Raw genomic sequence first — 22,219 nt, forward strand, 5'->3', positions numbered from 1 at the left:
GAGCATCTCATCCAATCCCCTCATTTTTATCAAGGGGAAACAGGCCGAGAGAAGAGTCTTGCTTGAAGTTGTGAGTGGGACTGGAGGTCCCCCAGGCCTCCTGACTTCTGGCACAGACCCCAAATTATCTTTGGGTCCCTATATTCACTGCCTGCCCTGTTAACACAAAGGGCTCTTGACAGTTCTAGGCTCTCATGCCCCCACTGTAAATCCTCCCTTCTGGACCGGAGAGGTTTTGTTGGCTGTGCCAACTACAGCCTGGAGAGGCTGCTTGGCCCCAGATTGGAGAGCCCCCTTCCGGTCCCATTGCCTGGGGGAAGCAAGACAGCCAATTACAGCCCAGGCCGGTGTGGCTGTTGGTTGAGCCTCATCCCATGCACCAAAAGGTCACCAGTCAGGGCATAGATCCAGGTTGCAGGTTTGATCCCTGGTAAGGGTGCATACAGGAGGCAGGCAATCACTGTTTCTCTCACATTATTTTTTTTCTCTCCCCCTCTAAAAATCAGTAAAAATATTTTTTTTAAAAAAAGGAGCCCTGGCTGGTATTCTCAGTGGTTAGAGTGTCAGCCCGAGCACAGAAGGGTTTCAGGTTTGATTCCCAGTCAAGGGCACCTACCTAGGTTGCAGGTTCAATCTCCAGCCGGGTCAGGACACATGAGGGAGGCAACCAATGGATATCCCTCTCTTACATCAATGTTTCTCTCTCTCCCCTCCCTCCTTCCCTTCCACTCTCTCTAAAAATCAATGGAAAAAATATCCTCGGGTGAGGATTAACAAAAATAAAGACAGCCAATGACAGCTCCTCTCCAGAGCTACGGCCAGATGAGGGGCATAGGGAAGCCAGGGCACCGCAGTGAGCATCTCATGCCACCAACAGCCACAGAACCAGGGAGGGACTTACACAAAGTCACACAGCGAATCCGTGTTGGAGCACAGACTAGAAATAGGCCTCCTGACTCCCGCTCTAGCCTCCTTTCTGTTGTCTGAGCCCTTCAGAAGGGCAGATTCCGACTTTTGACAGGCGTGTGTGTGTGTGTGAGAGAGAGAGAGAGAGAGAGAGAGAGAGAGAGAGAGAGAGAGAGAGAGAGAAAAAGAAAGAAAGTCCTAAAGAGTCTGTCTCCCTCTCCCCAGGGCCTTGCTCCAAAGACCTCAAGGCCATAAGACTCTACAGACTTAGGGGTCAGGGGCAGACAAGACTGCATAATCACAGCTTCCTTTCCTGGCCGTCCAGAGAGCTGTGGTGTTTGTCTCCTGTTCCAGTTGGGCTGCTCAGGTAATGGTGTGAGCAGAGTGAGGTGGAGAAGCTGTGAGGCTATGCTGACTTACACTGGGGTGAAAGAGAGGGACATCCAGGAGGGGGACGAAAGGTAAGGAAGAGAATAGCTGTGCTGGGTCCTTTTGTTCTTCTGACAGAACAGGGTGGGGGGCAGCTCTTGTCCAGGGAAGGGTGGGGCTATGAGCCAGAGACAGGTGAAGAGCCTGGGCAGGTTTGGGGTAGAGTGTGGATTCTATGAGAAATGTAGGGACTTGGAGGCAGCTCATCTTCATTTGGATCACACATTTACCCACTGAACACATGTATTACCCTCTACTGAGGCCAGGCCTGTGTGAGGCACAGGGATACAGCAACAAACAAAACAGACATGGTCCCTGTGCTCAGCAGCTGACATACTAGTGGTGAAGATGCCCGTTGAATAAATGCACACACGTGTGGAATAATGTTGAGTGGTGCTAAGTGCTGTGACTAACCCAGAGCAAGGGCTTAGCTAGAGAGAAGGGGGACATGGGGGAGGGGGCAGAGGCCTATTGCTTGAAGCTAAGCCCCAGGAAAAGGAGCCAGCACGTGAGAAGGGAGCAGAGCATCCCCAGTGGTAGGAAAGGCCTGTGCGGGGATCCCAAGATGGAAAAGGATGTGATGGGCTGCGCAGGAAGGCCAGAGACAGGTAAAGAGGCTGGGCTGGCTCCCAAGGTTTGGGGGGGAAAGTGTGGATTTTATGGGAAGTGCAGGAAGTGCAGTGGTTAGAAACCACTGAAGGGTCTAAACAAGGGGAGGAGTGACATGGTTGACATTTTAGGAAGGTCACCTTGGTGCTGTATGGAGAGTGGACCGGATGAGACAGAGACTCAGAGAGCTCCTGGTCAGTCGTCCGGATGAGAAATGATGGTGTCTTTTGCCAGGATGATGGCTCTGGAGATGGAAGAGGAAGGCTGAAGTTGTCATTTGTTTGGGAGGTAGACTCAGGACTTGCCAAAAAATTGTAGTATGTGGGGTGAGGGGAAGGTGGGGCCAAGGATGACTCCGAGTTTACTTACCCAAATGCCTGCACAGAGGTGGTACCATTTACACTGATCCCTCTGGGAGGAGAGAGTAACCTCCCGAGAGCCCAGTGCGGAGAGGAGATGAGGGCAAGGAGAAGGGAAACAAGTGGGGTCCACAATGGCAGGTTAGGAGTCGGAGGGCAAGGGGTCCGCAGACAAAGGTATCCTCGCTGCAGACAGCAGCAGAGGGGCAAGGCCAGGCTTCCCTAAAGGAACGGCGCGACGCTGGGCCCTTCAGAGCACCTCAGAGCCTTGGTGCTGCGGGAAACCAGGGGTCAGCGAGCCCGCCCAGGCCTGCCTTCCCCATTACCCCGGGGGCTGGCGCCCACGGCCAGGCAGACACCCCTGGCTGATGAGACCCTTCCTTTTGCACAGCCTGGGTTTTTCGTTGTTGTTGTTGTTGTTTTAAATGGCCACGTAAGTACGATTCTACCCTCGTAAACGTGTCCAGTGCTGCTCATTAGTGAGCCTTGTCATGTGGCGGCCACCACCCCTCTGCGCGGCTCCCTCCCGCACGGGCTAAACCGCACCCCCGGAGCCTTTCTTCTCGCTTCCCCCTGCGAGGTGCACCGGCCAGCCCTTTCCGCCCGAGAATCTTATATTCAACAATCAACGAAAGGTCCTCGAAGCCAGAACGAATGGCCACTTCCCACAGCAGGATCCGGCCGCGACTGCTTTCATCTTTCTTTAGTGCTGGTGGCTGCAGCTTGGATCCTAGTCTCCGGCCCGGGTCGGTGCGGACGGTCTTGCTGCGACACCTGGGAAGTCCGCACTGAGCCGGTGACTCGCGCACCGAGCACCGGGGCCGCGTCCTCCGTGTTCCCCGCGCTCGGTTGCGTAGTCGCGCGCCTGCGAGAGGAAACGAACGAGGTGTGCGCCCAGCGCTCCCGGCCCACGTGACCTGCCCCCAACGGGCTCCGTCACGTGACAGTGGAGTTGCAAACGTCTTCCTCACGTGACGGAGGCCCGGTGTGTGGACCAATGAGGAGGCGGGGCGGGCTGTCAGGGTGGTGCGCGCGAAGGTGCTCCGGCCATCCACGCTTCCGAGAGGAGGGAAGCCGCCAGTCTCTGCCGGGCGCAGGCCAGCCGGCCTGGGTGCAGGCGGCGGCATGAAGTGTCTGGTCACAGGCGGCAACGTGAAGGGTGAGTGGGGCCTGGCGGGGTCGGGGGGACGTGGGACTGGCCGAGGCTCCAGCCTAACCCATGATGCTCTTCTCCCCACGCAGTGCTCGGCAAGGCCGTCCACTCTCTATCTCGAATCGGGGACGAGCTCTACCTGGAGCCCCTGGAAGACGGGGTGAGGAGCTGGGGTCTGGGACGGGATGGGATTCCAACAGGGAGCCCTAACCTGGGCTTGAGTCTCGCCTCCACCAGGCAGGATGCCCGGGACAGATTTGTCAGCTGAGTTTCAGTGTCCAACCCCCGGTGCTGGGGCACCAGTTTGGGCCCTGTCATTTCCCAGGCCTGTGTGTGGACTGAGGACAATTGCTCTCCCTGAAGTGCCAGGTGGCCGGTGGGGGTGACTCGGGGGAAAGGCGCAGTGAGTTGGTGTAAGGCCCTGGTGGGAGCAGTGCTGAGACCAACTCTGGGGAGGCATCGTGGAGAAGGTATCCGGTGACCGGAAGGGGTCAGGATTTCAACAGGTGATGGTGGAAGTGCAGCACATTAGGGCAAGTGTCACTGCCCTGACTGCGTTCCTCTCCCTGCTTTTCCTTGCCCAGCTCTCTCTCCGGACCGTGAACTCCTCCCGCTCTGCGTATGCCTGCTTCCTCTTTGCCCCGCTCTTCTTCCAGCTGTACCAGACGGCCACCCCTGGTCAGGACCCACTGCGCTGTAAGATCCTGATGAAGGTGAGGTCCTTCCCTCAGCAGCGGTACTGCACCCCCCAGGAGCCTCCTGCAGCAGTGCGGCTGCTCTGGGCACTCAGTAGATGCTGACTGGGGAGAGAGGTGTGTGCAGGGGCAATCCAGTGCACAGTGCAGCGAGGAGCACAGTGAAGACATCTGCAGAGGGGAATGCAGACGAGGAGAGGGTGATCAACCCTACCAGGGACCTGGAGAGAGAGGTGACATTCGAGCAGGTCCTGCAAGGCATCCAGACAGGGAGCAGCATGAACAGAGGCCTAGAACTGTGTCAATGACCGATAGTTGTGGGAGCTCCCTTCCTGGTCTGACGGTGCTGAGCCCATGATGGGCTAGGGCCCACAGGGGACGTGAGAACTGGTGGTTGGAGGTGCAGTGTTGGCCTGATGTGTTTCCCCCACCTAGTCGTTCCTGTCAGTCTTCCGCTCGCTGGTGATGCTGGAGAAGACAGTGGAGAAATGCTGCATCTCCCTGAATGGCAGGAGCAGCCGCCTGGTGGTCCAGCTGCACTGCAAATATGGTGAGTGGGCAGCTGGCCTGCAAGGGGGTTCCTGGGGTGTGGGGGTGGAGGTTGGCGAGGTCCTGAGACTCTGTCTGCCCGTCCAGGGGTGAGAAAGACTCACAACCTGTCCTTCCAGGACTGTGAGTCCCTGCAGGCTGTCTTCGACCCAGCCTCGTGCCCCTATCTGCTCCGGGCCCCAGCAAAGTAAGTACACCGCCTGCCCGAAAGCTGAGCCCTAGGTCTCCGTCTTCCTTCTTTGGGGCCTCAAGGGTCAATTTAAGAAGGCACCGCTACCATTTTTCCTACAGGGTTTGTGTGAACCTCAGCAGCCATCCAGCCCAGTTTGCTCTCAGGTCCTTGTCTGTCTCTTTAAGAGGGGGAGTAGAGGAGGGACAGGGGCTCCCTTGCTGTAGGCTCCTCACTGTCTTCAGGAGCCTATAGTCTCACCCCAAGGGCCCAGCTTGTCTTTCTGGCCAGTCAGCCTTCTGGAGAGTAGGTCTCTGGCCTGAGCAGCCTTGAAAGTCTGTCGTCAAGCTTTGTAGCTCAGGGTCAGAACCCTTCTTTGGCTTGGTTATCCTTCTGGGGTGCTCCCCACTCCAGGGCAGCCTCTCCCTACCTGCCCTGACTTTAGCCTTGAGTCCTCAGGTCAAGGCAGGAGGCTGGGTGGGGAGGTTGTGGTCCAGGAGGCCTAACAAGCAGCTCCAGAGCTGGAACTATCTGGGCAATCCGAGCCCCCGGGGGCTGGGAGGCTGGGACTGCAGTGGAGGCCCAGGTCCCTGGTGAAGACCAGTGCAGAGGGGTGGCTCCCTTCCCGCTCATGCTGGGTGCTCTCGGCATTCAAGTAGCCCAAGGTCTTGTTCATTTCTTTTGGTAGCCATAGGCCATGTAACTTGAAGGTCCCTTTGGGTCTTGACTATATGGTTTCTGAGTTCTGTGTATAGCACTGCTCCTTTAGGTAGAGAAAGAGGGAAGGCTATCACCTCTGGACTGGATTTTGAGGCTATTTCTCTTTTTTAATGGGTAATTTTTTCTTTTTCTTACAATTTTAAGTACATATAAAAGATGCCAGCTCCTGTCCCAACTGTCTTGAGGCTAATTCTAAATATTACTTCATTTGTAACTACTTATTACCATGTATCCCTAAAAAACAAGGGTGTAGGGTTCTTTTTGAAGGCCAAGTGGTAAGGATAGAATGGGTGTGGTTTCCCACCCCTGGGTGGACAGGTGTTGCCTGCCTGGTATAGCCCATCCTTCCTGCTGCTTTCTCTGGGCTCTACTCTTGTCTGTCCTGTCCCTTACAGTGGACTTTGCTGCCATGACAGCCTGGGAGCTTTTGATGGGGCAGGAACCATGTCTTGCTTCCTGGGGCATGCTAGGCCTGGCCCATGGCAATCCCCCTTCCATACTGGTGCATATATCACTGTCCTGCCTCAGGTCCTCTGAGAGCAAAACCACTGGGTAGGGCCAAGCCTTAGGTGTAATGCTCTGCCCTCCTCACAGGCTTCTGGGGGAGGCTGTTCTGCCCTTCCCCCCTGCACTGGCTGAAGTGACGCTGGGCATTGGCCATGGTCGCAGGGTCATCCTGCGAAGTTACCAGGAGGAAGAGGCAGGTGAGGGATCTGGACAGGGCCTGGGATAGGGAATGATGGGGTGGGAGGAGCTAGGACCTATGGGCCTAGGTTCCTCTTCCTCCTGCCCCCACAGACAGCACCATCAAAGCCATGGTGACTGAGATGAGCATTGGGCAGGAGGATTTCCAGCAGCTGCAGGCTGAAGAAGGGGTGGCCATCACTTTCTGCCTCAAAGAATTCCGGGTGAGGTTCCCCCCATACCCTCACCATCCCATCCTCCCTGTCCTGCCCAAGGCCTCACTGCTCTGCTCTCTCCTCCCAGGGGCTCCTGAGCTTCGCAGAGTCAGCAAACTTATCTCTTAGCATTCACTTTGATGCTCCCGGCAGGTAATTCCCAGCCTCAGGACAGGGAGGGGAGGGCTCTGGGGTGCCAGGAGCCAATGGGCCCTTACCTTGTTTGGGACCCATCATCTGCCCAGGCCAGCCATCTTTGCCATCAAGGACTCTCTGCTGGATGGCCACTTTGTTCTGGCTACACTCTCAGAGCCAACCCCAAACTCCCAGGACCTGCACTTCCCGGAGCCCTGCCAGCCGGCGCCTCGGCGCCAGGCTCACAGGTGAGGGTTTCCACGGGCCCACCCTCCCAAGTGGCTCTGAGCACCCTGGCCTGAGCCTGCTGCCTCCAGCTTCAATACCTCCCCCTCCATACAGACATTTCCTGTAAGGCCCCAGCCCCTACAGTGCTTCCAGCTTCCAGCCTCACCGGCTCAGCCTTCCTGGTCAGCTGTGCTCAGAGATCCCTCCCACCCAGGGGAGTGTCCCCAAGGTCAGGCTAGCTTCCTTCTCTGGCTGAGACCTCCCCACTGAGCTTCCTCCCAGACTGGGAGGGAAAGGGGGTTGCTGGAGGCTAGGGGCTGCCTGGGGTGAAAAACAGGTGGCGGGAAGGGTAGGTGGGTTGGGGAGGATGGGAGGAGTATAGTTTAAGCAGAGGAAGTTTAGTCTGGCCCCCTGCCCAGCAGGTCCCTGGGCCTTAGTGCTCTCCAGCTCCTCTCCCCTGGGAAGGCGAGATATTGGGCCCAAAGTGGCCCAGCTCACCGGACTTACTACTCCCCTCCCCCAGTTGAGCTAAATGGGCCCCCAGGATGCCTCCCTCAGGCCCCTATTTGAACTCTGATCAAAAGATTCCAGGCCCAGCCCCTCCAGGAAGCTGCCACTTAACCCTTGTATCCTCTCTCCTCCAACCAAATAAGGAAGTAATAAAACTAAGAGATCACCAGTGGTCACAAGGCCCCCACACCAACCCCCACCACAGCCCTCCAAGGTGGGCTCTTTTCCTGTTTCTCACTGACATCATCTTTACCTGCAGCACCCCCCAGCCGGATGACTTTGCCAGTGACGACATTGACTCTTACATGATCGCCATGGAAACCACTGTGGGCAGTGAGAGCTCAAGAACACTCCCCTCCATCTCCCTCTCACCTGGCCTCCAGCCTCCCTGCAGCTCCGAAGGGGAAGAAGATGAAGCTGAGGCTGAGCTCAGTACAGTGCCTGGGACCCCCCCACCCAAGAAGGTAGGGGCTGGAAGTGGAGGCAGAGGATGGGGTGCCAGGTGGGAGCAGCCTCCACAACTCACTGAGCTTCCTATTCTTCCAGTTCCGCTCACTGTTCTTTGGCTCCATCCTGGCTCCTGCACACTCCCCCCTGGGCCCCAGCCCTGTGTTGGCGGAAGACAGTGAGGGTGAAGGCTGAACTGAGAACCTCTTCTGTGCCCAGAGGCCCTGGACTAGATGAAGCCACAGCCTCTGGCTCCTCAGCGCCAGCCAGGGCCAGGGCTGGGTCTCCACGCTGGCGTTGGTAAAGGTGGGCTGGAGCTGAGCTGGCTGGTCCTGCTGCATCCCCATGCCCCAACCGGCTATTGGTAACTGGCCTGGGTCCTGTCATGTCCCCCAATCATGTCTGTTTCGAGGGGAGGTCCACCTGATAGGAGGTCCCATACCTTATTCCAACCTTGAAACAGAAGCTGGACACCTACCTTCCTTAAGAAATCACAGTGGGGCTGCTGGCCCATTGATCAACTTTTTCTGACAATCATGACTTGTCCCTCCTCCAAATCGGGGATGTCCTATGGCTGGCTGGCTGGCTGGCCTTGCTTTTTCAATATTTTTTGGCTCTGGCTGGGAATTCTAAGAAGGCCCTGTGGACCTTAACATGTGGCTGGGGCCCCGTGCCTGGCAAGCCACCCCTTGCAAGTGGCTCTGGGCAAAAGAGTGCCAGGCCCACTGTTTGGGACAAGGGAGACAGGCCAGGGCAAGAATCCAGCTTTGACCTTTATTCAAGAGACCAGATGGGTTGCCCAGGATCCGGCTGCCAGCCCTGAGGCCAAGCAAGGCTGGAGACCCACAATCTGGCCCTGCTTTGCCCTGAGCTGCAGCCTCAGCCCCAGGATCCTGCTTGCAGCCACTGAGGCACAGGCAGAGGGAGCCCTGGGGGCTTGGACACTGCTATTGATTCATTAAAAAAAGGAAAAATTCATCAAGGCTCCATGTTCCCTGTGACAGCAGGCCTAGGAAGTCAGCATGACCCCCCCATGCTGCGTGGTTTCTGTACAATCCACCATCTAGGGCAGAGGGCGGGCACGTGGAGGCTATTTCTTGGCTTTGGCGGAGTTACGGGGTGGGGTGATGGGCCGGCCACCAGGGTTCAGGCCACTGAACTGCCCATATTTCCCCTTGTTCTTGTCGGCGGGCTTGAGGATCTAAAAGAGACAACACTGGTCAGGCTCATGGGGCTGAGCCAGGGGCCACCATCCCCTTCCTTCCCCATTCCCACCTGGAAGGAGCACATGAGCGTCTCGTCCACGCTCATCATGGCGCCAGCATTATCAAACTCGCCGCAGTAGTTGGGAGCTGAGAAGAGTGTCACCAGCTGCCGCTTGGCAAAGAACTCATAGCCATCTTCTACCACCTGGACAAGGATGGGGCAGAGAGTTAAGCAAGTGCTGGCTGCCCAGGGCCCTCTCCTCCCTGGACCAGAGCTGCCAGCCCACCTGGTGTGCCCGGCAGATGAGGTCCAAGTCGTGCTTGTGTAGGAACTTGGCCACCACCTCAGCCCCGAAGGTAAAGGAGACACCACGGTCGTTCTCGCCCCAGCCCTGCACGTCCTTGTCAGGGTCGGACCACAGCAGGTCACACAGCAGCCCCTGGTCAGGCACATCTGTGGGCCGCATGATACGCCGAATCTGCTCCATGGACTGTAGGTCGGGGGACAGACCTGGAGGACACAGGTGGCACATCACTTCCTCAAGCCTCAAAACAAGGATGCCCCCCCACCCGCAAAAGCCCTGGCCAATCAGCTTTTGTGCACGCATACACTCCACCACTACCCCCTGGCTCTCCTGGATTTTGGGAACCCTGGCAGACAGAACTCATTACCTTCTGCCTCTTGTAAGTCCCTGCCTTCTAGGAGCACAGAGCTCCCTAGAGAAAGGAGCAAGCAAATTCCATGCATAATGCTGAGGCCACAACAGTGGAGAGTGCAGCCTAACACCAAGGAGCAGGGGAACATCCTGCAATAAGTGACATCCAAGCCCCGCCCCAGGGAGAGCTGTTCCAGGTGACCAGGAGCAAGTCCGCCAGCTGACAGCTTCTTCCCATGAACTCCCTCAGCAGGTGCCCCGCAGCCGCCCTCACCTCCATGGCAGCAGAAGATCTTCTCGTCCACGATGGCTGCAATGGGCAGGCAGTTGAAGCAGTCGGTGAAGGTTTTCCACAGTTTAATGTTGTAGCGCCTCTTGCCTGCCCAGGGGAAGGAGAATGGCTCATGAGCAGGCCTCCAGGGCCTCCCAGACACAGCTGGGAGGGCATGGGAGATAAGAAGGGAACACCCACCACACACACTGCCTACCAGCCTTCTACAGTAGCTGAATCCACGGAACCCCAAAGTTCCAATCTGGAACAGTGTTGGGGTTAGCATCCACCCCCACTCTATGAGCAGGACCAGGCCAAGACTGGGTCTGGTTTATCTCAGTTTCTGGCCAACAGAGTCCAGTCCAGATAGGTGTCCTAAGTGCTTAAGTAGGAGATGTACTAGAGGGAGTGTCACCAGACAGGGTTCTGCATTAGCCCTTCAGTCAGCAACCATTCACCAGACCCCTGTTGAGTGCCAGACCCCATGGCAGGAGGGCAGGGCTCTGCCAGACATGGATACCCCTACCACCAGGCCAACTGAATAGCAGGGAGAGCTCTTCAGGCCTTGGGCAGCCCCAGGCACGAAGCTACTCACACTCGAAGCTACTCACACTCATCGTAGAAGCCGTAGATGCGGTTGATGCTGGCACACTCGTGGTTCCCACGGAGCAGGAAGAAGTTCTCGGGGTACTTGATCTTATAGGCCAGCAGCAGGCAGATGGTCTCCAGCGACTGCTTGCCCCGGTCTACATAGTCCCCCAGGAAGAGGTAGTTGCTCTCTGGAGGGAAGCCCCCGTATTCGAACAGCCGCAGAAGGTCGTAGTACTGGCCATGGATGTCACCTGTGACCCAGGGAACCACGTCAGTACCCGTGCAGGGTCTAGGCTTGAACCCAGGGCCAGGGTTGGGCTCAAGATTAGAAGGATCCAGGGATTTGGGGGGCCAGTGCCGCCTTCAGAAAACAAAGGGGCCTGGGCAGGAGTCTCACCGCAGATCTTGAGGGGTGCCTCCAGCTCCAGAAGGATGGGCTGGCTCAGGAAAATCTCCCGGGATTTGAGGCACAGGCCACGGATCTCATTCTCTGTCAGCTGTACATTCTTCCCAGGCCGCGAGCCCTGCACTGGAGGCAGAACGGGCGTCAGGACCCCGGTCCCCCAGACAGGAGGAGGCTGGGCGACACGGGTGCCCCAAGGGCACTTCTGGGGGCGCCAGGGCCTCCTGGGCCCCTCCTTGCCCCGGACAGATGGTGCTGCTGCGCCTCCCAGGACACGAGGTAGCCTCCCAACTACCCACAAGGCGCTCCAAGGGACTGCTGTGCGCAGGTGCGGCCACCCCAAACCCCTCGGCGCAGGACCCTTGGGTGGGGTGGGGGAGCTGTCTAAGGTTTCTCCCTCGCTCCAAAAGACCAGGCCAACCGTGCGCCCCAGGCCCGGGAGAGGGGGCTCCCCATGCCCCAGCAGCCCCAGATCCCCCAAGCGCGTCGCGAGTGGGGGGGTGGCTGAGGCCGTGGGACCTCGCGGCCCGTCCCCGCCCGTCTAAGCGGACCTGGGAGGGGCAGGCGCCCCCGCGCGCCACTTCCGGGCCGGGCCGGGGGTCAGGGCGCAGTGGGAGCCGACCTCCCCCGCCCGCAGCCAACCTTCCAGCAGGCGCCCGATGATCGAGTCCAGGTTGAGCTTCTCACTGTCGGACATGGCGGCTCCGCCGCTCCGGCCCAGCAGCTCCGGGCCCGCTCCTGCCTCCCGCCCTCCGCGGCCTCCTTCCGGCCTGGAGCTCCTTCCGCCCTCCCCGGTCCGCCCCGCCCCGCCCCGCAAGCTCCCTCCCCGGCCCGCGGCCCCAGCTCCATAGCGCCTCCGCTGGACCCTAGCGCAGCGGCCGTGGCGCCCGGGGGGCGGGGCTTCAGGGCGGGTGGGGCGGGGCCCGGCCGGTGGGCGGGGCTTCGGGGACGAGGTTGAGGCTGGTTCCGCCCCTGCTCGGCATCACCCAGCCCCTTTCCGAGGCTCTGCGGCCGGAAGTACCTTGGAAGTTGTTTTTCTCTCTCAGGACCTGAACAGTTCTTCCCACCTGGTGTGAGCGCGTTGGTGATTGTTCCCCAGACACTGTGGACTCAGTCCTTCAAGTGCAGAAAAGGGAACTGAGGCTCGGAGACAGCAAGGGGCTGGTCACGTTCACGGAGGACCTGTCTCCTGAGTCTCTGTGGCCCTCCAGGCGGCTGACCAGGACTCCGAGCCCGTTTGGGGCCCCACTGTCTGTGGTGCAACCTAAATTAATATTTATTTATGAGCCCCATCATTGCCTATTCTGTAGTATAATCATGCTGCATGTGTGCACATCTGGCCCGGCCATCATAGCTCAGTGGTTCAGCGTCCACCTATGAACCAGGACATCACAGTTCCATTCCGAGCCTGGGCGTGCAGGAGGCAGCCCGTCAATGATTCTCTCACCATTGATGTTTCTATCTCTCCTCCCTTCCTCTCTGAAATCGATAAAAAAAAATACATATTTTTAAAAGTATTACTTTGTAAAGAGCAAATATTAAATAAACCATAATTCTCACTGGCTCACTGACTTGAGTGTTTTACATGTTCGTCTCCTCAAAACTAGAGGACGCCTGGTCTCTCTACCTCTGGCAACCCTGGCGCCATCACAGTCAGCACAGGAACCCACGCCTGCCCCAAGGGTAGAGGGAGGAGCTGATGGCCCAGGGACATGGGGTAGGCAGGAAGAGCCTCAGAGAGGAAGGGGTGACCCCCCCACACACACTGGGGAGGGGCCCCCAGTGAGTTGCTGAAGCTGTGTCTGAGGAGGAAGTGAGAGGAGGAGGTGAGGTGCAGCAGGAAGGTAAGCTGGGCTGGGCCTGGGGCTGGGTCTCTGTGCAGAGGCCTGGCTTTTCTGCCACTTCAGGGCCCACCCCTCCAGAAGACGGGATACAGGGGCTTGGTGAGATACCCTGAAACCTCCTCCCTACACTCGCAGCCAGGTTCTGCGGCTGGGGACTGGCTGCCTGGGAGCCCAGGCCCAGACTGGCCAGGAGCTGCCTCTCACGCTTGCTTTCCCCGCATCTTGCAGCTGTTACATTGCGGGTCTGCGACAGCATGGCCCAGTCCCTGGGTGAGGACCTGGTGCAGGATGACTCCAGCTCTTTGGGTTCTGACTCAGAGCTGAGTGGCCAGGGCCCATATCGCCAGGCTGACCGCTATGGCTTCATTGGGGGCAGCTCAGCAGACCCAGGGTAAGTGGGGAAGGAAGTGGGGGGTGGGGGGAGAGGGGGAGTGCATGGATTGAGGGTGGGGACTGAGGGCTGATTTCTAGAGTGAGGCCCAACCTCAAGGGTCCTGGAAAGGTCTGGGTTCAACCAGTGTCACTCCTCAGGCTCCAGGTAAGCAGGGCTGGGGGTAATTTGCCTCTTTTTAAAATATATATTTTTATTGATTTCAGAGAGGAAGGGAGACGGAGAGAGAGAAACATCAATGATGAGAGAGAATCATTGATTTGCTGCCTCCGGCACACCCCTCACTGGGGATCAAGCCCACAACCCGGGCATGTGCCCTTGACTGGAATCGAACCTGGGACCCTTCAGTCCGCAGGCCAACACTCTATCCACTGAGCCAAACCAGCTAGGGCCAAGTATGCCTCTTTTACACCCAGTCTCCGAGGGGGTGCACCCACCCTTGGAGCCAAACATTCTTCCCCTTTTAATCTCTGGCCCAAGAATCCCAAATCCAAACCACAGAAACCCACACCTATTCCCCCACAGATCCCCGTTCCCAACCTATAGAGAGGATAATGAGCCCAGAGACACAAAGGAACTTGCCTGAGGTCACACCGCAGCTCAGAGACAGAGCCAGAGGCAAACTCTGGGACTCCTGGCTTCTAGTACAGGGGTCTGTCCACTCAGCTTCTGCTATGAGTTGCCTGCGCCCCTATTCTGGGGACAGCCAACCAGCCCCTCCCCCAACGCACATCTACACACCCCCTGCTTCTGAGTCTTTCCTGCTTCTGCCCACATCAGAGCCACATCCTTTCCTGTCCCCATAACAACTACTGGCAACTCCTGGGTGACAGGTCAATTCCCCAGTGGCTACACAGGTTGCACGAGAGTGTCAGATGTAGGCTCCCGGTAACAGCTGCCCTGCATCTGCATGTCTGACATGTGCTCCCAGGCCAGGTCACCCCCCCGCAGACCTTATCCGGCAGAGGGAGATGAAGTGGGTGGAGATGACTTCACACTGGGAGAAAACCATGTCTCGCCGGTACAAGAAGGTGAGAGGGCAGTGGCCCACCCGGCCTCCTTGGCTCAGCACCCTTTGCCTTGGTCCAGGCCCAGGCAACATTTACCCCTCCTGCATCCCGCACCTCCTGCCTTTTCTCCCGACCACCCAAAGTGGCCCTTGCCCCAGGACAGGCTGTGTTTGGTGCCTGCTCAGAGGAGCAGGGGAGGCTGGGGGGCTGGCCTACTGGGGTCCCTTGGCCTCCCCCACAGGTAAAGATGCAGTGCCGGAAAGGCATCCCCTCAGCCCTGCGTGCCCGGTGCTGGCCCCTGCTGTGCGGGGCTCACGTGTATCAGGAGAACAGCCCTGACACTTACCAGGTAAAAGCGTGGGCAGGGGTCCTACTTCCCCTTCCCGGAGCCCCTCGCCGCTCTGAGCCCTCGCATCCACCTTCCTGCCCACCCACAGGAACTGGCTAAGGCCCCAGGAGATCCGCAGTGGATGGAGACGATCAGCAGGGACCTGCACCGCCAGTTCCCTCTGCACGAGATGTTTGTGTCACCCCAGGGGCACGGGTACGAGGCCAGTGATGCCCAGGGATCCCGGCCTCACAACCCCAGGCATTTGGTCTAGCCACACCCCCCCGGCCCCCACCCCTGCACCCCTAGCGTCAAGTCTTGCATCTCAGGGGATCCAGCAAGGCCAGGGTGGTGAGGTCTGGGCAGAGGCTGCCAAAGGTTGGGGAAGGGATGCCTAATGGGGTCTTCTGGCACAGGCAGCAGGGGCTCCTGCAGGTACTCAAGGCCTACACCCTCTATCGGCCGGAACAGGGCTACTGCCAGGCCCAGGGCCCTGTGGCTGCTGTGCTGCTCATGCATCTGCCCCCCGAGGTGAGTGCCCCTGACCCTGCGCTAGCAACCCAAGACCCTGACCCCCCAACCCCACTCACCTTGTCCCCAACCCTAGTGACCCTGGGTCCTTGTAGTCCTGGGCCCTGGACCCATGACTTCCTAACCCCAGGTTCTCTGACCTCAGGGACCTGGGATCCTTGCCTCCCAGATCCGGTCCTAGTGATCCAGGGCCTCATTACTGCCAACCTCAGTGACCTTCAAGCCCAACAACCTTGACTCCAGTTACCTTGCTCAGTGATCTCGGAGTCTGGATGTTATTACCTTGGCCTCATGACTCTCAGTTCTTTTGTTGTTGTTTCTGTTTGTTTTTTGTTAATCCTCACCTGAGGATATTTGTCCCATTGATTTTTTTAGAGAGAATGGAAGGGAGGAGGAGAGACAGGGTGAGAGAAACATCGATGTGAGAGACACATCGATTAGTTCCTCCCACAAGTGCCTCAACCAGGGCCTGGGACTGAGTGTGCAACTGAGGCACGTGCCCTTGACTGGAATCGAACCCGGGACCCTTCAGTCTAACCACTGAGCCAAACCAGCTAGGGCCTGACTCCTGGTTCTGAACCTTGCAAACATGATCCCTTGACCCAATGACTCCAAGAACCCAGTACTTGAACTCTGAGCCCCCAACCCTTGACCAGTGAGCCCCAACCCTGTGACCCTCAAATTCAACACCCTGAGCAATGTGACCAAATCATGGGTAGCTCTCTCTCTGGGCACAGGCAGGCTTTTGGTAAAAGCCCCCCAGCACTGCGTTCAGGCTTCTGTCTTGAGCCACCACAGATGGTGTCCAGGGCTCCCCTGCACCCCTTCCCCCGCCCTGCGGTCCCCTTGGTGGTGGGCACTCACGCCCGGCTCTGTCCTCAGGAGGCCTTCTGGTGCCTGGTGCAGATCTGCGAGCTTTACCTGCCCGGCTACTATGGGCCCCACATGGTGAGAGGCTGAATGGGGCCAGAGGCACAGCAGGGGGGCTGGGCAGGCGGGTGGGGGCCTGGGGAGGGAGCGGAGGTACTGACGGACGTGGCTGCAGGAGTCCGTGAGGCTGGACGCCGAGGTGTTCATGGCCCTGCTGCGGCGGCTGCTCCCACGCGTGCACAAGCACCTGCAGCAGGTGGGCGTCGGCCCCCTGCTCTACCTGCCCGAGTGGTTCCTGTGCCTCTTCGCCCGCTCCCTGCCCTTCCCCACCGTGCTGCGTGTCTGGGACGCCTTCCTCAGTGAGGGTGAGTGGGGACTGCCAGGCGGGCGGTGGGGCCAGGGCTACAGCCTTGGGTGCTCGGTGCGCAAGGAATGAACCCACCAGCTCTGCTCTGCCCTGCCCATCCTGGCCCTGGGTCTGGGTGGCCGGGTGTGCTGAGGGTGATGGTGCCCTGCCAGCTCTGGGGAGACAGCCCAGCCCCCGGCCACACACTCCCAGTGTAATGAATGGTTGTCCCTGCCCTGTGCGATGAGACCACTACAGGGAGGGCAGCCTTTGCCAGGGCGGGGGCGGGGGGCCGGGGAAGGCTGGACCAGGCAGGCTCCCTCTAGGCAGATGCAGCAGGAGCCATGCAAGGGCTCAGGGGCTGGCACAGCGGGGACATGGCCAACAGTAAAGGCCCTCACCCTGGAGCCCAAGTGCCTACTTGGTGTGTGCTCACTAGTGCCAGGTGCTGCCCTGTACACTGGGGCCACCTGTGTGAGGGGACCTACATTCTGGGGGTGGGGATGGAAGGCTCCTGTAACCACATTTTTGTTTATTTATTTTTTAATATATTTTTATTACTGCTTTCAGAGAGAAAGGGAGGAGGGATAGAAACATCAACCATAAGAGAGAATCATTGATCGGCTGCCTCCTGCACACCCCACACTGGGGATCGAGCCCACAACCTGGGAATCAGCCCACAACATGTGCCCTGACTGGGAATCGAACTGTGACCTCCTGGTTCTTAGGTTGCTGCTCAACCACTGAGCCACGCCAGCTGGGCTATTTTTTAAATTTTTAAAAGTGTTTATTGTACTTTTTTATTATTTATTATTTATTTTAAAAAATATATATTTTATTGATTTTTTACAGAGAGGAAGAGAGAGGGATAGAGAGTTAGAAACATCGATGAGAGAGAAACATCGATCAGCTGCCTTTTGCACACCTCCCACTGGGGATGTGCCCGCAACCAAGGTACATGCCCTTGACCGGAATCGAACCTGGGACCCTTCAGTCTGCAGGCCGACGCTCTATCCACTGAGCCAAACCAGCCAGGGCATATTATTTTTATTTTTAATTAATTAATATATTTACGCAGGCAGGACACTGTCCATAGGGTCCAGGCTACAGATGACTCGGGCGGGGTGTGAAGAGGGGTGGATGTCAGGGCCAGGCCACGAGTCGGGGAGTCGGGGCAGAGCCGAACCGGACTCCAGGTCTTTGGGGCTCGGTCTCCCTTCTCCCATCAGTCACCTGCCTGCATTCTGTCCATCTGGGTTGTCCAGCAGTTGCACATGAAAAATGGTAGACATTCCTCAGTGCTTTCATTGAGCTGCTGTGTGCCCGGTGGGCTCCAGGCTGGCTTAGAGCTCTGGCCGTGGTGTCCAAGTCGCCATCTGGGGGCCTCCTCCCCTCCAGCTCAGACGTCCAGGGCAGGGCGGTGTGGCTGAGCGATCCTTGCCCTCCCCATTGAGGACAAGCCCTCCCTGGGCTCCCTTCACAGTCACTATCATCCCTTCACAGTTGTCGCTAGGCTGCGCTGGTCCCCTGAGCGCTCTCCTTAGCAGACCCGAGGCTGCCTGGAAGGGAGTCTGAGGATTCTGGGGCAGCCCATGGTCACACCTGTGTCCACGCGGATGTGTGCACGCACATGCGCGCTGTGCTCTCGGCTTAGGGAGGAGCAGCTCTGGCCGGAATCTCTCTGGAAGCAGAACAAGCTGGAAGGGCCTGAAAGGGAACCCCTGCCCGGCCCAGCCTTGTAGGAACACAGAGCTGAGACCCAGAGAGAGAGAAGGCTTTGTGTGAGGTTGTCAGACCCCGCTGGCTCCTGGCAGGTGCTCTGCCCGGGAGCATCTGTGGCTGCTGAGACATACTCACCAGTGACCCTAAATTGCACTCCTCTTCGTCCTTGCTGCTGGCCTGGGTTGTGTATAGAGTTTGGGGGTGTGTGGTGGGGGTGGGTGGAAGGAGTCCGGGGAGAGGGCAGCTTCACGTGCAGGTTCAGGAGGGGTGGGCTGGCCCCACTGAGTGAGCCTGGTCTGCAGGTGTGAAGGTGCTGTTCCGTGTGGGGCTGACGCTGGTGCGCCTGGCGCTGGGCACCGCAGAACAGCGCCTGGCCTGCCCGGGGCTCCTGGAGACACTCGGCGCCCTTCGAGCCATCCCCCCCGCCCAACTGCAGGAGGAGGTCTTCATGTCCCAGGTGGGTGCCCCCTGCCCACCCTCCCCTGCCGCACAGTCGGGGAAACTGAGTCCCAGAGCCGGAGTCATAGTGAGAACCAGTGCTTAGTTCCTGCCCTGTGAGCACAGAGAATGTGAAAACCCCAGGCCTCAAGCGGCTTGCTATGACTCCCTCTGAGCCTGCCAGCCCCTCAGCCCGCAGCCACTTCCTGGGGCTGTGTACTGCCCGCCCTACGGGGACCTCACGGCTTCCTGCCTTCCTGCCGTCCAGGCAAACTCAGTACCAACTGCTCCCCGCAGGTGCACAGCGTGGCCCTGTCGGAGCAGGACCTGCAGCGGGAGATCAAGGCCCAGCTGGCCCAGCTGCCAGAGTCGACTTCCGGGCCACCTCCTCGGCCAAAGGCCCGCCTGGCCGGGGCCCGAGCCATCTTTGAGGCCCAGCAGCTGGCCCGGGCGCGGGGCAGCACCAGGCCTGAGGTGCCCCGCATCGTGGTGCAGCCCCCAGATGAGCCCAGGCCACCGCGGCGCAAGCCCCAGACCCGAGGCAAGACTTTCCATGGGTTCCTGACTTGGTCCAAGGGCCCCCCTCTGACGGGCCCCCCCAGGTCCCATCGAAGCTCCACCTCCTTCTCGGACACCCGATTTTGAAGGTCCCACTTCTGAGGGTACCATGGACTTAGTGTCCCCCAACCTCAGTGACCTGAATGGCTGATGCCAGCCTCACAAATGGGCACCGCACTTTATCGCTGGGATTTAGGGGCTCAGCCAGCCTTCTCCCTGTCCATCCGCCAAGGGTAGTAAATGAACCAGGAGGCATTGGCTAGAAATAAATGATTAGGATTTATTCATAGTTCTTAGTGTTGGCAAACCCCGAACATGACTGGGCAACACCCGGTGTCCGGGTGAAGAGGAGCCGAGAGCTGTGCGGAAAGCACCTCCCTGCGCGGCCGGAGAAGCGCTCTTCCGGGCGGCAGGCAGGCAGCAGGCGAACATTCCTTCCTCAGCTCCTCATTTTCCATAAGTCCTACCTATAGGCATCTCCAGGCATTGACGCACAACTGAGGAGCTCAGAAGTTCAACTCCTCAGGCTAATTAAAGTGAAATAAAGTACTTTCCCCCATGAACCTTCCGAGCAGCTTGATGAGCGACTCCGTTCTGAGTCAGCTTAGCTACACTGACTTCAACTTGTTTTCTTCGCTCATTCCTCGCACGGACTGTGCCAGGCACAGGATGAAGGAAGGTCACAGACTGGGGCTTGGGGGCCCAGGCCCACCATCACCCCACAGAGCTGTCTCCTTGCAAGCACAGAAGTGATGCTGAAGGAGCGTGGGGGTCAGGGTGGCCTGCTGGGCTAGGGGGCCCCAAAGGACTCCTGGGGAGGCCTGGAATAAAGTCTGATTTAGCAGAAGCCTGGACCGAGTTGGATCAGCTGTCCTCCACCCCCAACCCCAGACCAGCTGCCCTTCCTGCCCCGCCCTCCCCACAGCCCCGCCCCTCCTAGCGCCACAGACACACCACGGCTGCCCATTGGCTGCTGGAAGGTGTTTACCAGCAACGGGGCCCAATGGGGAGCCCGCCTTGCTCAGCTTCTTAGGGGCAGGTAGCACCTGTGGGAGGAGGGCTCCCCAAGTGGGTGCTGGGCCCAGAAGTGGGGCTTATCCCCTATTCTGCTTCTCCCCCAAATCTGGTTCAGGTCCCGGTGTGTGGGGGGGGGGGGGGGCTCTAACCCAAGTTCACACCCCACCCATGATCCGGGCGGGAACAAAAGCCTAGTGTGCCCAGGACAAAGGAGAAAGGTCCCGCTGGCCCTTGTCCCCTGCTGAAGCCTTGCTGCAGCCCCTGGGACTGCCACCATGGAAACCCCTCCTACACTCGTTAATTGCCCCCGTGGGTGCCTGGGACAGGAGCCATCGTCAGGACAACAGGGCTGGCTCCCTGTCCTGCTGCCCTTTCCCCTGGGCACCCTCCCAGCAGGGTGGGAGGAGGAGGGTGGGCGTGTCAGGAGTGGGGAGTAGAGGAGAAAGCACGCGGAGTCCTGCTTAGATGGAGCAGTGGCCGGCCGGCCCTAACCCTAACCCTAACCCTAACCGCCCTGCCAGCCTGCTTGCCTCACATCCCAGCGCCCTGGGCCTGACTTTCCTCCCTGCATCCACAAGGCAAATGCCACCTCAGCCGGGGCCTAGCCAGGGCGGTCTGGGAGTGGGCACAGAGGCATGGACGCACACACTCCGGCGGAGGGAAGAGCCGAGCTACCCACTCACCGGCTGTGTGACCCTGGGCAAGTAACACCACCTCTCTGAGCTGCACTGTCCTCACCTGTAAAAGGCAGAGATGCGTAGCTGCTACTCACAGGGTTAAGTGAGATGCGGCACAAAGGCCCTCTACGCAGCACCCAGGACAAGGTCCAGAAACGCTTGCTGTCACTGCTGCTGAGCGCCTGCCTTCTGCCAGACGCCCCTCGCCCAGCCTCTGTGAAAGGAGGCCCTGTGATTCCCATCAGAGGATGAGAAAAGTCTGCAGATGCTGCAGAGCTTGTGTGAAAACAGGCCACGGGTCCCAAATGAAGTCACTGATGCTAAGCCACACGTTGTCACCAAACCAAGACTGACTGACAGCTTCCGCTCTCCCAGAAGCGGCATCTTAAACCAGTCCATCGGGAATCACCTGGTCAGCACCAGTTAGAACCCACCTTGCACTAACCAACCGCTCTTTTGCCGAGAAAACTTCCTCCTTCAGATCCCCTCTGCCTGTAGTCTGTCTGTCTGTCTTTTATTTGCGGGGGGGGGGGGGGGGGGGGCGATTAGTTGTAATTTGGGCCAAGCTGGGACACCCTGAGCCTCAGGCAGGCTGGGACCCGGTCAGGCCAGGCCTCCCCTCCCCCAGCCCCGCCCCTCCCCCACGAGCGGTCCATCCGAGATTCTAATCAGGCCCACAGCACTGTGTCCTTCCTTTTTTTTACACCGTGTCCTTCCTTGCCAGGACCTGACTGCTCTTTATCTTTAAATTATCCCAGAGTCTTTGCTTTTGCGCAGTTCCTCGGCTCTCTATCTGCTGGATTGGCTACTGCCCAATTTATGAATCATTGAATAAAGCCAGTGAGATCTTTAAAACTTAGTTGAATTTTTGGTTGTCGACACTTGTTAAGTGTCAAGCTCATGCTCTTCAAGGACTTCCGTGCCCCACTCCTGCTGCCATGGCACCTCCTTCCAGGAGCCTGTGAGACCCCAGCAGCCAGCCCTGGATTGCTGTGTGTTGGGGGTGTGGGCCGGGCTGGGGGACCCTGTTTAAGTCACTCCTCCCCTCCACGTCCCTCCAGTGGTAGACAGGGGATTGTCCTCATCGGAGGCTCTGTATACACTTGCAGAAAGGACCCCAAACCGCCAACCCTGTCCCAACAAGTGCCACAGGCCCCTCAAGACTCTCCCCAGCCCAGGAGGCACATGGGGACAGCCAGGGGGTCACCAGGGAGAGGGTCTGAGGTGGGGGGTGAGGTGAGGAATTGCAGCAATAGCCTAGCCTACACGTGCTGGGCGCTGGCACGTCCCAGTCCTGAACAGCCCCGTGAGGTGGGAACTAGCCCCATCTTAGGCAGGAGGTGAGTGGGGTTCAGACCAGAAAGGGGAGGTACCCAGGTCCCACGCTGGAGCTAGGATTGGAACCCACCGGGTATGACACACACTTGAGCAGAGGGTGAGTCTCTGGCTGTGTTTCTGGGGGTGAATTCGTGGCTGTGAGCCACATCTCTTGGGGTGTGCTTCTGTGGGTGCACCTGGGTGTAAGGGTGGGTGTCTTGGGGAGGCTGTGGGTG

At 58.6% G+C, this 22,219-nt stretch overlaps 3 protein-coding genes across 4 annotated transcripts; 2 read left to right on the forward strand and 1 right to left on the reverse strand.

The window, feature by feature from the left end:
- The first annotated feature begins 3,010 nt into the window (after positions 1-3,010).
- RAD9A (RAD9 checkpoint clamp component A) lies at positions 3,011-8,782 on the forward strand. The gene is made up of 11 exons (XM_070427637.1): positions 3,011-3,462; positions 3,546-3,616; positions 4,041-4,169; positions 4,587-4,701; positions 4,788-4,887; positions 6,184-6,293; positions 6,388-6,497; positions 6,577-6,641; positions 6,734-6,871; positions 7,621-7,825; positions 7,908-8,782. The coding sequence occupies exons 1-11, from the start codon at positions 3,429-3,431 to the stop codon at positions 8,001-8,003; spliced, it is 1,173 nt and encodes a 390-aa protein (XP_070283738.1). The 5' UTR covers positions 3,011-3,428; the 3' UTR covers positions 8,004-8,782.
- PPP1CA (protein phosphatase 1 catalytic subunit alpha) lies at positions 8,569-11,716 on the reverse strand. The gene is made up of 7 exons (XM_070427638.1): positions 11,577-11,716; positions 10,929-11,060; positions 10,552-10,782; positions 9,944-10,048; positions 9,301-9,524; positions 9,084-9,218; positions 8,569-9,009 (listed from the first exon to the last, which is right to left on the reverse strand). The coding sequence occupies exons 1-7, from the start codon at positions 11,629-11,631 to the stop codon at positions 8,899-8,901; spliced, it is 993 nt and encodes a 330-aa protein (XP_070283739.1). The 5' UTR covers positions 11,632-11,716; the 3' UTR covers positions 8,569-8,898.
- Positions 11,717-12,753: 1,037 nt separating this feature from the next.
- Positions 12,754-19,809, forward strand: TBC1D10C (TBC1 domain family member 10C). 2 transcript variants are annotated; one of them, XM_070426456.1, is made up of 10 exons: positions 12,754-12,778; positions 13,007-13,169; positions 14,101-14,200; positions 14,421-14,528; positions 14,617-14,723; positions 14,924-15,038; positions 15,921-15,986; positions 16,084-16,273; positions 18,279-18,433; positions 18,712-19,809. In XM_070426456.1, exons 2-10 carry the CDS (start codon positions 13,033-13,035, stop codon positions 19,057-19,059), a joined length of 1,326 nt encoding a protein of 441 aa, XP_070282557.1. In that variant the 5' UTR covers positions 12,754-12,778; positions 13,007-13,032; the 3' UTR covers positions 19,060-19,809. The 2 variants fall into 2 exon arrangements, with proteins under 2 accessions (XP_070282557.1, XP_070282558.1); XM_070426457.1 differs by lacking the exon at positions 12,754-12,778 and adding an exon at positions 12,807-12,877.
- The last annotated feature ends 2,410 nt before the right edge of the window (positions 19,810-22,219 follow it).

The sequence above is a fragment of the Myotis yumanensis genome, unplaced genomic scaffold, assembly GCF_028538775.1.
Source record: "Myotis yumanensis isolate MYYU_CA2020_CCGP unplaced genomic scaffold, mMyoYum1.0.hap1 SCAF_10, whole genome shotgun sequence".
NCBI lineage: Eukaryota > Metazoa > Chordata > Mammalia > Chiroptera > Vespertilionidae > Myotis > Myotis yumanensis.